This window comes from Sceloporus occidentalis, unplaced genomic scaffold, assembly GCF_023333645.1.
Source record: "Sceloporus occidentalis isolate IW3139 unplaced genomic scaffold, rSceOcc1.0.p SCAF_8, whole genome shotgun sequence".
NCBI classification, from domain to species: Eukaryota; Metazoa; Chordata; class Lepidosauria; order Squamata; family Phrynosomatidae; genus Sceloporus; species Sceloporus occidentalis.
Genome location: NW_028316988.1, coordinates 49,023,579 through 49,038,530, shown reverse-complemented (window position 1 = coordinate 49,038,530; position 14,952 = coordinate 49,023,579). Strand labels below are relative to the sequence as shown.

The 14,952-nt window shown below is 44.5% G+C and overlaps 2 protein-coding genes across 5 annotated transcripts in view; one reads left to right on the top strand and one right to left on the bottom strand.

Moving 5' to 3' along the window:
* OCRL (OCRL inositol polyphosphate-5-phosphatase) overlaps window positions 1-4,155 on the bottom strand; it is a 46,106-nt gene extending 41,951 nt beyond the window's left edge. Inside the window, exon 1 of one of the 3 annotated variants that reach the window (XM_089536616.1) lies at window positions 4,100-4,155. The gene's annotated coding sequence lies outside the window, so the exon portion shown is untranslated. The remainder of the gene's footprint in view (window positions 1-4,099) is intronic. The other 2 variants (XM_089536617.1, XM_089536618.1) reach the window with 2 other exon arrangements.
* A 2,263-nt stretch (window positions 4,156-6,418) lies between these two features.
* Window positions 6,419-13,162, top strand: LOC149308880 (glycoprotein hormone alpha-2-like). Of its 2 annotated transcripts, none has more exons than XM_089536632.1 (4): window positions 6,419-8,028; window positions 8,149-8,376; window positions 11,635-11,825; window positions 12,682-13,162. In XM_089536632.1, the coding sequence occupies exons 2-4, from the start codon at window positions 8,319-8,321 to the stop codon at window positions 12,712-12,714; spliced, it is 282 nt and encodes a 93-aa protein (XP_089392758.1). In that variant the 5' UTR covers window positions 6,419-8,028; window positions 8,149-8,318; the 3' UTR covers window positions 12,715-13,162. The 2 variants fall into 2 exon arrangements, with proteins under 2 accessions (XP_089392758.1, XP_089392757.1); XM_089536631.1 differs by having other exon boundaries at window positions 8,006-8,028; window positions 8,116-8,376.
* Window positions 13,163-14,952: the final 1,790 nt, after the last annotated feature.

Genomic DNA, 14,952 nt, shown 5'->3' with positions numbered 1-14,952 from the left:
ATGTTTTTAATTGTATTGAGTCTCACTTTTTTTGGGGGGGAAGCAGGATATAAAAATAACAACAACAATAACAACAGCTAGTAATACTGGAATGGGACTTGGGAAATGCAGGTGCAGGTCCTTACTGAGCCATGAAATTCGCTGGGTAGCTTTGAGCTCTCGCTCTCAACTTCACATAGTTGTTGGAAGATAAAATGAAGAACAGAATTGCTCACTTGTTGGCTTGAACTCATAGAAAGAAAGGAGGCAAATAACTGTAAGATAAATAAATGCTGGTGTGGTTCAGCAGCCAGTCCTGGTTGCTAATGATGTGTACAGTGGTACCCCGGGATACGAATGCGCCGCCTTACGAAATTTCCGGGTTACGAAAAAAATCAATTGAAAAATCCATTTCCGGGTTACGAAGGTTATTCCGGGTTACGAAGAAAATTTTTGGTGCTTTTCGGCGCGATTTCGCACGAAATCGCGGCTTTCGCTATTAGCGCCTATGGGCTTTTCGGCTAGCGAAAGTTTCCGGGTTACGAAAGCGGCGGCGGAACGAATTACTTTCGTAACCCGGGGTACCACTGTATTTGTGAAAGAAGAAAATCCTAATATACTAGAAAATCTCTGATAGTCATTACAGTTAGCATGCAGAAGGTGGCATCATTTTTATGCACATACCAGTCACAACTGGCCAGCATAAGTGTAGCTGATTCCCACAGATCTGGAATACTTTGGTCTGTTTTGAGCTTCTGCACATCACAGTGTCAGAAGGCTGAAAATAGATGCAATGCCACCAATCTGTGATGGGATCTCTCTAGAGTTAACTTTTTATTTTTCAAAGGAACTGCTGGAAGCTTCAGTTCTGATTGAAGCAGTGAAGCTGAGAGGGGGAACTAACCTTCCTCCACCATCATTACCCCAAACTAAATTCCTCTCCTCCATGCTATTATTAGACCCACAGTTGGGCAAGGAAGGATACAGATGCCTGTATTAAACTGTTTTTCTCAGTGCAGCTAATAGCAACTTTGGATCCTAGTGATTGAACAAATAGAATGGGTGGAGGGTTGCACATCCTATGCCCATCTACTGCTGCACAGAAAAATATATATTTACATCCTTCCTTCTTTCTTTTTTGCTCTGTATGTTCCATCCCCAAAGTATCCAAAAGCTGCACTTTTCTGCCCATCTGTTTCAGGCCTGAATTTGGTTGTCTAATCTTAACAAATTAGTCTTTTTTAAAATTATTTTTAACTCTGCATAAAACGTGGCTTCCTAAGGACATGGGACTTTTAGAATACCTCAAAACTACCATGTTCAGTGATGCTGAAAGCTAGTGATCCGGATGGACTGATAGGGAGAGAGTGCCTACTATGTTCACCTCTTAGCACAAGTAACTCTTCTAAGCTGTGTGTAAGAAGGTGTTTCCAACTTCTGCCTTTCTGTTCAGGCATCCTTGGCAAGCTGGTCTGACTTGTGCTTAGTTCCAACCCGTTCCTTTCTCAAAAGCCAGGAAAATATATTTTCTGCGTTTAGCTCTGGTTTGTTCTTGGCAGTTTTTCTCTCTATTTCTTCTTCTTCTTTTTTATCCAGCATCTTTTTGTCTTTTAATTATATTTCACTAAAACCGCCTGCTTTGGATACTTAAAAGAGGTGGGATCCAATTAACTTTATGGAGATTTAACACGGCTTTTTTATTTGTCAGCTGATGGCTCAGGCTGGACGGGGAGTTGACTTTTGCGGATGTGTTTTGCGGACACTTTTATGGCAAGTGTCTAGACAAGGCCTTGGCTCATAAATGCCTCTAATGCTCAATATGGGAGAAGCATTTGCTGAGATACCCTGGAACAGATGCTCCATGCATTTTTTAGTTTTCTTTACCATAAATAAGTTTTCTTTGGCACACATACACAAACAAACATACACAAACACACACTATCCAACCAATCGAATTACAGAACAGGGATCACCTCAGAAATTTGAATCCATTGCACTGGGTCCTATTCTTTGAAGCTGCAGAAAACAAGCTTGCTCCATCCTCAATATGTCAACCCTTCCAATATTTAAACATGGCTATCATGTTTTACCTCTTAACCTTCTCTTTTCCAGGCTAAACATACCCAGCTCCCTAAGTCTGTCCTCATAATGCATGATTGCAAGACCCTTCACCATTTTGGTTACCCTCCACTGGACACACTCTATCTCATAATATATGATCTAATTGTGTATTAATACATTTCAACTTGTTTATTTATTTACACTTGTCTGTTCCTGTTAAATTTTGATAATTTAGTCAAGTTTAAACAGCACACCCACAAAACAACACATCAATTGGGCCATACAGGGGTTATCTGGAGGCCCAGGTACCCAATCCAGGGAGAAATCTTATAGAAGCAAAGGGCCACGGGTTTGGAAATGGGGGGCAAGCCTGGATAGGGGACCCATCACATATTTAATGGCAGCAGCGTGATATTGTGAGGACACCTATTTAATGTGAAGTTGAAAGCTTCCATGGCCAGCATCCATAGTTTTTTGTGGGTTTTTTGGGCTATGTGGCCATGTACTAGAAGAGTTTGTTCCTGACGCTTCGCCTGAATGGTCATCTGAAGATGTCAGCCACAGATGCTGGGGAAATGTCAGGAACAAACTCTTCTAGAACATGGCCACATCGCCTGAAAAACCCACAAAAAACTATCAACCTTATTTAGTTGAGAGAAACCCAAAGAGAGGTCTTGATGGACGTTTTGGCAGTGTTTTGCCAAAAGTGATGTCTTGAGGGGGAAAGACAGTTGAGGTACCCGAGGAAGAAGTGCTATAAAGGTTTAGAACAGTATTTCCCAAATTTTGGTTTTTCTAGATGTTTTGGGCTTCAGCTCCCAAAGTTAGCTAGAGCTTCTGGGAGTTGAAGTCCCAAAAGAGAACCAAAATTTGGAAAACACTGGTTTAGAGGAAAGTGCCATCCCTGAGGTAAAAAGCTGAGGTAAAGCAGGGGATTGCACAAGGATTGCAGTGAAAATCCACAAACTGACAGGAACCCTGAACTCATTAAGGTGATTTATGGGGTAAATGTTAGAGGTAAAGTAAGAAATCACCACAGTAACAAGGAAACAAGCACAGATAAAGTAAAAAGAAGTGATTTGGATCACAACAAAAGTGTTTCATGAGGGAAAAGTTGTTGGTACACGGAAGGAAATAACAGCAAAAAACCTGTTCCATAGAGGGAGGAAGTTAGTGAGGAGTCCACAATGGAGACTATAGACTCAACCATAATTGAAACCTTTGTTAGCATGGAAATAAGGGAAAATAAAAGAAAAAATTAATTTGGCTAGGCTTGAACATGAGAGAAAATTAAGAGAACCATGGTTTTTTTTTTTTTTTTGGGGGGGGGGAACCACAAATATATATATATTTTTTAAAAAGCCACATGTTTTTGTTTAAACCAGTGTTTTTGTTTGTTTGTTGTTTGTACTTTGCATTAATGTGTGGGACTACACCAACATAGGACTAAATCAGAAACAGCAAGATGCAATTCAGATGTTATAGGCACTAGCTTAAATAATAATCGTTCTTTTAAAAGTGCTATTTTAGAGCAAGATGTTTTGGCTTAACTTTGGTTAATCGAAGGATTTGCTTCTGAATAGCATTTTTTTTTGCACCGTAAAATAAAGGGATTTTAAAAAAGAAGCTGATCCTGAATACTGGTCAAACAATGAACAATTTACCAATGTGCTGTTAAAGTTAAAATGTTTAAATTCAAGCAGTCATTATTGCTCAGTTAAGAGGATTGGGAAACAGTAATAATAACTGTGTGTGTGTGTGTGTGTGTGTGCGTGTGTGTGTATGAATAATTAATTTAAAAAAACAGGAGTGTTTCTTTTTTTTAAAGTCATTTGGAAGGCAAAGGGCACATGAACTAGAGGTGTATAACCTGGAACTGAAGGGAATGGAGTTGACAGTGTTTAACTCCCAAAGACACCAACACCAATGATGTAAATAGATTCCCTAATGATTATAAAGAATAACTGCTAAAAGCATCTGAGGAAGGGATAAAGATGATGCAGTTGACTCAGGAAATCTGGGGTGGCAGGGTTAATTCCCTCAAAGGTGAAAGGCTCACCTAGGAGAATGTCACTTAGAATAATGTATGATATTCTATAATAGGAGCATAATAGGTTTTGTAACACATTTAATTTGTGTGTGTGTGTGTGTGTGTGTGTGTGTTAAGGAGCTAGATCCCATTGCTCTTGATGGAGGCCTATGAAGGCCTCAATAAAGCAATGGCTCCTGAAGGAGGGACATGTGAAGAGAGGAGTAAGGCAAGCGTGGCTGGAGCCTGACAATTCAGCTCAAGGAATACTGTTTTGGGGTGCTATGTGGTGGGAGAAGGGCTACCAAACTGAGGCTTGTCTCTGACAGGTCAGATAGGGGAAAGATGGTCCAGAATACTGCACTACAATATATATTTTTTTAAAAATCTTTTTTATTTCCATATATAGTACAATTAAAACGCTTCATTGTACTCAAACCATCACTGAAAAAGAAAAGCTATAATGGCCGCATTCCCGCTTACAAATAAATCTCTTTGCGAACTGAATTGATGGATTGGTTCGGCAGCGGAGCGTGGTTCACACTACATTTGTCCCGATCGCATTTTCTTGCTGCAAAATAAAATAAAATAACCCACTTGTGGCTCACATTCATGAATGAATCATTTCAAAATGGATCCGCTCCAGACAGCCAAAGGGCAAATTTAAATCGATTCCGATCCGCATCTGGTTCACACTTGCGTGGAATTGATTTATTCAAAAAGACACGGGGAAAAATCAGCGTCAAAAAGACGTGGGTTAAATGGGTCTAGCGCATGCCCCCCCCATAGAATCGCTTCAGTGATTCAGTTCAAGTGCAAACCAGGGTAATTTAAACTGGTTCAAACTGATTTGCAATCCGGTTTAAAACATAGTGGGAATGAGGCCAATGAAATATTCTTCTTTTCCCATACTTCCTTCCCATTGACATTTCTGTGGACATATATTGAAATAAAACTCATCTTTGTTAATGTTGCCCCTCAATTACTTTTACAATCAAGTTTCCCCTTTGAATTGGGTTCTTTTATATACAGTAACCATATCATAATGTTGTAAGTCAATAAATATAAACCTATTTGAGCCTAATACATTCGTATCGTATCATTTTATTTCTAATTCTATGACTCCTTTATTCCTTGTATTCCAGGTTTAAAAGAATTCTTCAGTGGGCTTGCAACAAGTATATTGTGCATTTCGGTTGGCCAATAAAGATATCACTGTTGTGTGGATTTTTGTTTGAATTTACTAAATGGCCAACACAGCTACCCCCTGCATGTTTTCCAATGGGTTTGTTTGTTTGTTTGTTTCCTTGTTTGTGTTTGATCCCATTGCTCATATTTTCTGGGTACGCTTATAACCGATTCTTGCATTGTATAGAAATAAAATGATACAAGAGGCTTGTCTCTGACAGGTCAGATAGGGGAAAGGTGGTCTAGAATACCACACTGCACTGTTATAGTGCTGTCATTCCACTTTTATTGCTACCGCTGCCTGCTGTGGAATCCTGGGATTTGCAGTTTAAGGAAGGACATTTAGAATTCTTAGCCAGAGACCTCTTAGGCCTCACTAAACTACAAACCCAGAAATGCCACAGGAGGCAGCCAAAGGGGTAAAAGTGGAATAATAGTGCTATAACAGTGTAGTGCAATACTGTGAAAGGAAAAATTTGCAGAGAGGTAGGACAGTTGGGGGGGGGGCTGAATAGGGTTTGGGTAGCTATGCAAGCTCCAACTGCCTGCCTGAAGAAATAAAGCCCTCTCTTCAGCCACCATCTTGGGGGGAGAGAGGCAGGCAAGCTCCAACTGCCTGCCTGAAGAAGAAAAGCCCTCCCTTCAGCCACCATCTTGGGGGGAGAGAGGCAGGCTAGCTCCAACTGCCTGCCTGAAGAAATAAAGCCCTCCCTTCAGCCACCATCTTGGGGGGAGAGAGGCAGGCAAGCTCCAACTGCCTGCCTGAAGAAATAAAGCCCTCCTTTCAGCCACCATCTTGGGGGGAGAGAGGCAGGCAAGCTCCAACTGCCTGCCTGAAGAAATAAAGCCCTCCCTTCAGTCACCATCTTAGGGGGAGAGAGGCAGGCAAGCTCCAACTGCCTGCCTGAAGAAATAAAGCCCTCCTTTCAGCCACCATCTTGGGGGGAGAGAGGCAGGCAAGCTCCAACTGCCTGCCTGAAGAAATAAAGCCCTCCCTTCAGTCACCATCTTAGGGGGAGAGAGGCAGGCAAGCTCCAACTGCCTGCCTGAAGAAGAAAAGCCCTCCCTCCAGCCACCATCTTGGGGGGAGAGAGGCAGGCAAGCTCCAACTGCCTGCCTGAAGAAATAAAGCCCTCCCTTCAGCCATCATCTTGGGGGGAGAGAGGCAGGCAAGCTCAAACTGCCTGCCTGAAGAAGAAAAGCCCTCCCTTCAGCCACCATCTTGGGGGGAGAGAGGCAGGCAAGCTCCAACTGCCTGCCTGAAGAAGAAAAGCCCTCCCTTCAGCCACCATCTTGGGGGGAGAGAGGCAGGCAAGCTCCAACTGCCTGCCTGAAGAAGAAAAGCCCTCCCTTCAGCCACCATCTTGGGGGGAGAGAGGCAGGCTAGCTCCAACTGCCTGCCTGAAGAAATAAAGCCCTTCCTTCAGCCACCATCTTGGGGGGAGAGAGGCAGGCAAGCTCCAACTGCCTGCCTGAAGAAATAAAGCCCTCCCTTCAGCCACCATCTTGGGGGGAGAGAGGCAGGCAAGCTCCAACTGCGTGCCTGAAGAAATAAAGCCCTCCCTTCAGCCACCATCTTGGGGGGAGAGAGGCAGGCAAGCTCCAACTGCGTGCCTGAAGAAGAAAAGCCCTCCGTTCAGCCACCATCTTGGGGGGAGAGAGGCAGGCAAGCTCCAACTGCCTGCCTGAAGAAATAAAGCCCTCCCTTCAGCCACCATCTTGGGGGGGGGGAGAGGCAGGCAAGCTCCAACTGCCTGCCTGAAGAAATAAAGCCCTCCCTTCAGCCACCATCTTGGGGGGAGAGAGGCAGGCAAGCTCCAACTGCCTGCCTGAAGAAGAAAAGCCCTCCCTTCAGCCACCATCTTAGGGGGAGAGAGGCAGGCAAGCTCCAACTGCCTGCCTGAAGAAATAAAGCCCTCCCTTCAGCCACCATCTTGGGGGGAGAGAGGCAGGCTAGCTCCAACTGCCTGCCTGAAGAAATAAAGCCCTCCCTTCAGCCACCATCTTGGGGGGAGAGAGGCAGGCAAGCTCCAACTGCCTGCCTGAAGAAATAAAGCCCTCCCTTCAGCCACCATCTTGGGGGGAGAGAGGCAGGCAAGCTCCAACTGCCTGCCTGAGGAAATAAAGCCCTCCCTTCAGCCACCATCTTGGGGGGAGAGAGGCAGGCAAGCTCCAACTGCCTGCCTGAAGAAATAAAGCCCTCCCTTCAGCCACCATCTTGGGGGGGGGGAGAGAGGCAGGCTAGCTCCAACTGCCTGCCTGTAAGAAGAAAAGCCCTCCCTTCAGCCACCATCTTGGGGGGAGAGAGGCAGGCAAGCTCCAACTGCCTGCCTGAAGAAATAAAGCCCTCCCTTCAGCCACCATCTTGGAGGGAGAGAGGCAGGCTAGCTCCAACTGCCTGCCTGAAGAAATAAAGCCCTCCCTTCAGCCACCATCTTGGAGGGAGAGAGGCAGGCTAGCTCCAACTGCCTGCCTGAAGGAAGAAAAAGCCCTCCTTCCGACCAACATCTTGAGGGGGAGAGAGGCCTGGCCTGAAAGACTAAGAGCCCTCCTTCTGACCACCATCTTGAGGGGGAGAGAGGCCTGTTATGTTTTATTTTGACTATGTATTGTACTTGCTGTTGTACACCGCTTTGATCTAATTAGGAAAAGCGGTATATAAATAAACATTATTATTATTTTTATTATTAAATGCCAGTACTGCAGCCATTCACAGCCACAAGTTTGTGAGGTCGATCCCAGGGTCCAGTCAGCCAGGCATCCTTCCATAGGTGACTAAAATGAATACCCAGCTTCTTGGGGGCTTACACATTGTAAACTGCTTAGGGAGTGCTTAAGTGCACTGATAAGTGGTATAGAAATGTACTTGCTATTGTCATTGTTAACTGCAGGACCAGCCTGGAGAATCACAGAATCATAGAGTTGGAAGAGACGACAAGGGCCATCTAGTCCAACCCCCAGCCATGCATGAACTCTCAATCAAAGAATCCCCGACAGATGGCCATCAAGCCTCTGTTTAAATCATCCAAGGAAGGGGGACTCCACTACACTCCGAGGGAGCATGTTCCACTGTCGAACAGCCATCCAGTGTTGCCAACAAGCCTCAAAGATGTTCCCCAGTATGTTTTACCAAAATCAAAAATCCCCCAAATTCCCCAATATTTACCGGAATATTCAGTCAAAATCCCCGGAAATAAATTACTTAAATTCCGAGGAATTCCCCGGAAAATGGCAACGCTGGATCCATCACAACTTTGAACTCAGTTTGCAGCAATTGAAGTAAACTGAGAGCAAAGGAGAAAAGTGGGAGGAGAAGAGAGGAACTGGGATATTTTAAAAGCAGCTGAAAAGGTGAGGTGACAGAAAAGTAATCGGGACTTTTCCTGCCAAATTAGGAGAGTTGAAGGGTATGGTCTAGTGCTGGGTGTTAGAGTGTGTCTCCCGCTGACTCCAACCCCAACATTTTTGAGAAAAAGTGCTCCTACATAGAATCATAGAGTTTGAAGAGACCGCAAGGGCCATCCAGTCCAACCCCTTTCTGCCATGCAGGAAATCTCAATCAAAGCATCCCCGACAGATGGCCATCCAGCCTCTGTTTAAAGACTTCCAGGGAAGGAGACTCCACTACACTGGAACAGCCCTTACTGTCAGGAAGTTCCTCCCAATGATCCCTAGAGAGTGCATGGGGCATCTGTGGGTTTCTTCTGTGGGTTGCAAGACTGAGAAGGGCCTGCTTGGAAGATTTTGTCTCCCAGGCAGGCTTGTATGGGAGAATGCAGTCTTCTAGATTAATAATAATAATAATAATAATCTGTTTATTTATAGCCCGCTTTTCCTTAGTAGATCAAAGCGGGTTACACAGAAGTACAGCGATGTACAATTTTACAAACAGTATCATATAAAAACCCGAACAATACAATAATACAATTAAAAACAATATAAAAACTTACTAATTAAAATCACGACAATAGCTAGCATATAGTGCAGGTGCATCGGTGCAACGGAGAGAGAGCAGGTATTACATTGTCTGGGGGAAAGCCTGTTGGAAGAGGAAGGTTTTTAACCTCTTCCTAAATAAGTCAAGGGAGGTAACCGAGCGGAGCTCACCGGGAAGAGAGTTCCAAAGCTGCGGGGCTGAGCTGGAAAAAGCCCTCTGTGCAGTCACAGAGTATTTCATATCTGGAACCCTCAACAGATGCTTCCCAGCCGACCTGAGAGCGCGGGGCGGATTACATGGGGAGAGGTGGTCCTCCCAAGTACCCTGGGCCCAAGCCATTTAGGGCTTTATAGGTGATAACCAACACCTTGTATTGCGCCCAGAAGCGAATGGGCAGCCAATGTAGATCTTGTAGAACAGGTGTTATATGACTGGTCCTGGGGCATCCAGTGACCAGTCTAGCTGCCATATTCAGCACCAATTGAAGCTTCCGAGTTTGGTACAAGGGTTGCCCCATGTAGAGCGCGTTACAGAAATCCAACCGAGGTCACCAGAGCATGTACCACCGTTTCAAGGTCACCCCTGCCCAGGTAGGGTCGCAGCTGGCATTTCAGCCGAAGCTGATAACAAGTGCTCCTAACTGTCGCATCCACCTGAGATGTCAGGTGGAGCAATGAGTCCAGAAGCACCCCCAAACTGCAAACAGAGTCCTTCAGGGGGAGCGTGACCCCATTCAGGACAGGGTCCAAGATAGCTTGGACCCAAGACTAATGGCTTTATAGATCACCACCAACATTGTATAGCATAATCTTTTCTATTTTGGAGGTTCTCATCATTGGTTCCTAAACCTTACTGTAAATTTAAAGTTAATGGGGGGAAAAAAGGTCTACAAAACAGCAGCAATTTATGAGTACTGATGAGCACTGCTGGTCCAGACTGCTCAAAGCAACTGGGAATTGCAATCTATCAGAACTGTTATCTCCTCCCCCCCTCCCACCTCTGTTTTTAAATCAGGTGTAATTACAGCACGGAATTGGTTTTAAAAAAAAGATTCATGAAGGAATCTTATTACGATGGTGAGATGAGATTGCCACTTAATTTTCTCCTAACGAGTCTATCAGGAAGATCAGACTGATGCTTCCTGGCCAGAGATAGCAAACTGAGTTCAACTTACCATTATGGACTTGGCTATCTTTTAAAATAAATATATTTTGCCGTGTCGAATTAGGATTGGGGAGCCAGCATCGTGTAGTGGTTTGAGCACTGAAGTATGACCCTAGAGACCAGAGTTTGATTCCCACTCAGCCATGCTCTCAGCCTCAGAGGAAGGCAATGGCAAACCACCTCTGAACAAATCTTGCTAAGAAAATACCATGATAGGGTTGCCTTAGGGCAGTGCTTCTCAGTTATTTTCTGTCATGCCCCCCCTAGGAAGAAGAAAACATTTCGCGCCCCCCGCGCGACTGTAAATAGTATCATTTGTCTATAAAATTGTTATAAGTACACCTCTGCATAACAGAGCCTTGCGCCCCCCCTGGGGGGCCCGCCCCACTATTTGAGAAAGGCTGCCTTAGGGTCACTGTAAGTTGGGAACAACTTGAAGGCACACAACATGCACACGCATATACAGGTGCAAGCCTGACCTACCATGCAGAGTTGAAAGTGAGAATAATATGGGAAAGGATATGTGCTTCTTTGAATTCATTGGAATAGAGCAGGGGTAGGCAACCTGCGGCCCGTGGGCCGGATGTGGCCCGGCGAGGCCTTGGGACTGGCCTCAGCCCGGTCCTGTTGCTGATTGCCGCCAGGGCCTTTGGGGGGCAATTGTCTATAGAAGCCTCAGGAACATGCATTTATATTAACATTTTTTTAAAAAATCAGCAAATTTTTTCGCGTGTCCTCCATTTTTTAAAAAAAGTGTCTTCCATTTGAAAATTTTGGCCTACATTTGTCCTGGTTTATTTATATATTTATTATTTTTTTTTTTAAATAATTATTTATTTTTTGGCTCTCCCCCCCCCCCCCCCGCCCCCGTTGTCTGAGGGACAGCAACCCGGCCCCCGGCTCAAAAAGGTTGCCTACTCCTGGAATAGAGATTGGGTATTAATGTTGTTTCCTGTCTGTACGATGCAGGGCCAAATCCCCGATTTGAGTGTGGACTATCTTCATGAGGCAAGGCCAGTTCTGTACCAAATCCACCCTATCTGTAACTAAATCAGATTTTAAAAACGTATCTTTTGCTCTGGATTTTGCAGAAGATAATGTGTCTCTATTTGTAGTTTGTTGTGGCACCAGAGCTCTCTGACAGAGAAGGCTAAATAGCTCATGAAACTACAAATAACAAAATTCCATAGCTGGAAGACATGACATTTAAAGCAATGCCAAATTGCATTAATTTTGCAGTGAGGATGCAGCCTCATTTTGTCTCCTTTCTCTTCAGCTTTCAACATAACAATCAAGATTGACCACTGGGGGACCTGCAGCAGGACCCACACCCCTCAAGCCTGTCCAGGGTACTGCAAGTCGAGTGCTTTCCCTTCCAAGTACCGGTACTCTGTCCTCTTGGCCGGTCGCTTCCAGTACAATATCCTCTCCCTGTTCCAGAGCTGCACTGTCACCAAAATGCAGAAGGTGAGCAGGACCTTGGCATTAGTGGCACCCAGAATCACAGGATCAAAGTATCCCATACCCTCCATCTGTCCCAATTTGGCAAGGACTGTCCTGGTTTGTCCTCTGCCACCCCACTTTCCTCCCACTTTTAAAATTAGCTTTGTAGTAGTTTGTTGGTCAATTTTTCCTGCCTTAGTCATCTCCAGTTAATTCAATGGAGATGTTCCAACTTTTCAAGAACAGTGTCATTCTTTTAAATTCTGGAGCAGAGAGTGGGGAAAATAAAGATGTTCATCCTTTTCTTCCACCTGGCATGGGATACTTGTAGCCAAGGTGTGCTTTCAGGAGGGGACAAACTACGAGCTTTTCCCTTTAAATTTAGAATTCTGCCCTCCCCAAATTAAACTTGCCTTGAGTCTCTCTGAATTTCTAGCATTACAGTGGGGGAGACATTGAGAATCCTTTGCACCCAGAACTCTTCCATTTGGTCTGTTCACATTCCTTTGGAACTTTATCACATCATACTGCTGTCTTGCCACAATCACACTAGTTTAAGAATGGAAGCATACCAGTTTGGCCTTATTTCTTATCTCACTTTTCCCCAGGTAGCATTTTGGTAACCCATGGTTGCATGATCTGTTTTCTGCATTGCCAAAAGCCACCTTCTGGGGAAGTGGATAAATTATCATGGCTGCCATCCACTTCCAAAGCTGGTTTCTGCATTATATCTACAGTGTAGTAGAACCTCTAAACAATAGTATGGTAGTATTTGCATAATTTAAATTGTTGGTGTTCTAGATACCACTCCATTGTTCGAAACCTGTCAAAGTCAGAAAAGCCAAACTGCCTCTTTAACCTTCCCTTCCTTCTTCTCCAGGTCAAGATGTGGCTGCATTGTGGGGACAGCTGACATGAGACCATGGAGCTCTTCACAGCCAAGGCCTACCAATGTGATGTGCCACCGCTCCAGATATTAGGAGGTTAGCAGGACCAGCCCACATTGCGACTTGCAAGCTTTTGGTAGCAATCATAGGGGTTGTTCTCACTAGGTGAAACCCCGCGTTCTGAATCGAATCCAAGGAGTGGCGTTCCTATTAGGATCCGATTTAAACCTAGAACGGTTCTAGAGCAACCTGCAATCGTCTCCACTACAAATCGAATTGTAGAGCGGAATAAAATTTTGGTTCGAGTTTTCCTCATTTAACACGTGTTAAAAAAACACTAGGGTCTGACCTACGTTTTTCAATTGATTCGATTTAGGAACCGGAGCATTTAAATAGGAACGACAGCCTTTGAAATTGCGTTAGATGAATGGGAGGAGCGGAGTGCGATGGGGCTGTCCTTGGGGGAGTTGCCCTTTCTGTCCCCATCTGTCTGGCTGTCGCCATTTTTGCTTCCCTCACCCCTTTGTCTGCTGTGGTCTTTCAATAAGAGATAAGGATTATTTTTATTTTTTATTTTAATGGTTTACAGGCGCTTAATCTCTTCAGCGCTTTAAACACCTGAAGTCCCGGCTGCTCAAGGCTTCCCCCGGTGGATTGCAACCTCCCCTCTGTGTGGAGAGAGCCCATTTCTAACGGAGGAGAGGCAGGGAAGGGATGGCTCCTCGCGAGGAGACATTCCCTGCCTGCTTGGGCACTGATCTCACCCAGACAGGGAAGGGAAGGCTCCTCGCGAGGAGGCATCTGATCTCACCCAGGCAGGGAAGGGAAAGCTCCTCGCGAGGAGGCATCTGATCTCGCCCAGGCAAGGAAGGGCTCTGATCAATGGGGGGGGGGGGATAGAGCCTTTCTCCCTCCATTTCTCAAATGGAATCTGCCTTCTCCTCCAACCCTGGAAAGAGAATCTTTGGGAAGAGTGCTCCCTCCCTGCTTTTCCAGCAGCCTCCTTCATTGATCTCTGTGCTCTCTGAAGGGATTCTCCCTGGCTGTCTTGGGAGAAAGGATGTTGCCCTCCAAAACCTATCCCATAGTTCCTCTGGAAAGAGCTTCGCTTTTTGCCAGAAGCCTCCTTCATTGATCTCTGTGCTCTCTGAAGGGATTCTCCCTGGCTGTCAATGAAATGGAAACGATGCCAAAAGATAAATCGCTTCCAAATATTCCGGATTAACGTTACGTCATTCTGACGTACTATTGATTGACAGCTCCAAATAAGGTATGGAGGAGAAGAATCGCTTTATTTAAACACCGATTTCATGCCAAGTAGGAACGCTTGCAGGTAAAAACTTCGATTTAAACAAACAGATGGGAACGATGAACAAAGCGATTCGGATAGCGGGATAAGAACAGTGTTATTTTGAATCGATTTTATTAAAAACGTTGTATTTTAAATCGTTTCAAATCTTAAGTGGGAACAACCCGATAGCCACTATAACTTCACTAGCCTCTCTTCCTTTCCCTAATCTCACCTGTGCTGAAGTTGCAAAAAAATTTGGCTGCTCCAGATACTAGCGCAAGAAGCAATGGATTCAAATTACACAAAACATTAGGAAGAGCTTCTGGGCTGCAAGAGCTGTTTGGATGGACTGTCCTACAGAGTGGTGGACCCTTCTTCTTTGTTGTTCTTGTGTGCCTTTAAATAATTTCTGAGTTATGGCAAAAAGCAAACCTAATAGGGGTTTTCTAATAAGAATTTGTTCGGGGCTGGGGGGTGGGGTTGCCCTTTCTTTCTTCTGCTGAAATAAATTGCCAGGAACAGAAGGCATAACAATAGTGCTGCTACAAAGCACAAGATTGACTCTAGTAATAATAATAATTATTATTATTATTATTATTATTATTATTTCTTACCCACCTTCCTCCATGGGTCAAGGCGAGGAACAACAACAATTAACAGAGAAACAAAATCATTTAAAAAGATATCTGTTAAAAAACACATCAATTTAAAAGGACAAACAAGATGTACACATATTAAAACAATCTATATTTAAAATTCATCATTTAAAATCCACAGTCTAAAAATAATCTGGGTAAGTCTGCCAGAAATGACTGGTCTTTAATGCTCTTTTAAATTCAGATAGCATACTCATCTATCAGATCTCTTCTGGCAGGTCATTCCATAGTCTAGAGGCAGCTGAAGAAAAAGTCCTCTGGCTGATAGTTACCAAGCTAGTCCTGGCTAGCGGGAGTAAACGTCCACCAGAGGACCT

Bases quoted from the DNA above. Each gene is read 5' to 3' on its own strand.
- LOC149308880 (XM_089536632.1), top strand. From the start codon at position 8,319: ATGTTCCACTGTCGAACAGCCATCCAGTGTTGCCAACAAGCCTCAAAG. The intron at 8,377-11,634 runs GTATGTTTTACC...CTTTCTCTTCAG, and splicing joins AGCCTCAAAGATGTTCCCCA to CTTTCAACATAACAATCAAG. The intron at 11,826-12,681 runs GTGAGCAGGACC...CTTCTTCTCCAG, and splicing joins CTGTCACCAAAATGCAGAAG to GTCAAGATGTGGCTGCATTG.